Genomic DNA, 613 nt, shown 5'->3' on the forward strand with positions numbered 1-613 from the left:
CTCCAGAAATTGTGAATTATGAACCCCTGGGGCTGGAGGCCGACATGTGGTGAGTGAGTCCTCTCCCAGGTACCTTCCAGTCCTGGCCCTCGTGGCACTGGGCTCGTGCTGGTGTCTCTCCCCTCTTGCTGAAAGCACAGGGAGAGGGGACTGACCGCGCTCTGCTGGGCTTCATCTTCCTCTTCCTCTCTCTTCCAGGAGCATCGGGGTCATCACCTACATCCTGCTGGGGCTGGAGGCCGACATGTGGTGAGTGAGTCCTCTCCCAGGTACCTTCCAGTCCTGGCCCTCGTGGCACTGGGCTCGTGCTGGTGTCTCTCCCCTCTTGCTGAAAGCACAGGGAGAGGGGACTGACCGCGCTCTGCTGGGCTTCATCTTCCTCTTCCTCTCTCTTCCAGGAGCATCGGGGTCATCACCTACATCCTGTGAGTATAAGGGGAGTCTGGGGGAGATGGGTGCTGCAGGGCGAGTCCCCCACCTTGGGCTGTCACCTTTTTGGGGTGTCACAAGCTGCTCTCACCACAGGTTGAGCGGAGCCTCCCCTTTCCTGGGGGAAACGAAGCAAGAGACCCTGACCAACATCTCCGCCGTCAACTACGACTTCGATGAGGAG

The 613-nt window shown here is 59.7% G+C and overlaps 1 protein-coding gene across 1 annotated transcript in view; it reads left to right on the plus strand.

Annotated features, from left to right (window-relative positions):
* Nucleotides 1–613, plus strand: part of LOC104527941 (death-associated protein kinase 3-like) — a gene marked incomplete at its 5' end in the record, with an annotated part of 3028 nt that overhangs the window by 881 nt on the left and 1534 nt on the right. The window contains 3 exon segments of the mRNA XM_010171795.2: nucleotides 1–49; nucleotides 399–425; nucleotides 526–584. Of these exon segments, the coding sequence (XP_010170097.2) occupies nucleotides 1–49; nucleotides 399–425; nucleotides 526–584 (135 nt within the window).

Source organism: Antrostomus carolinensis, unplaced genomic scaffold, assembly GCF_000700745.2.
Source record: "Antrostomus carolinensis isolate BGI_N321 unplaced genomic scaffold, ASM70074v2 scaffold43290, whole genome shotgun sequence".
Taxonomy (NCBI): Eukaryota; Metazoa; Chordata; class Aves; order Caprimulgiformes; family Caprimulgidae; genus Antrostomus; species Antrostomus carolinensis.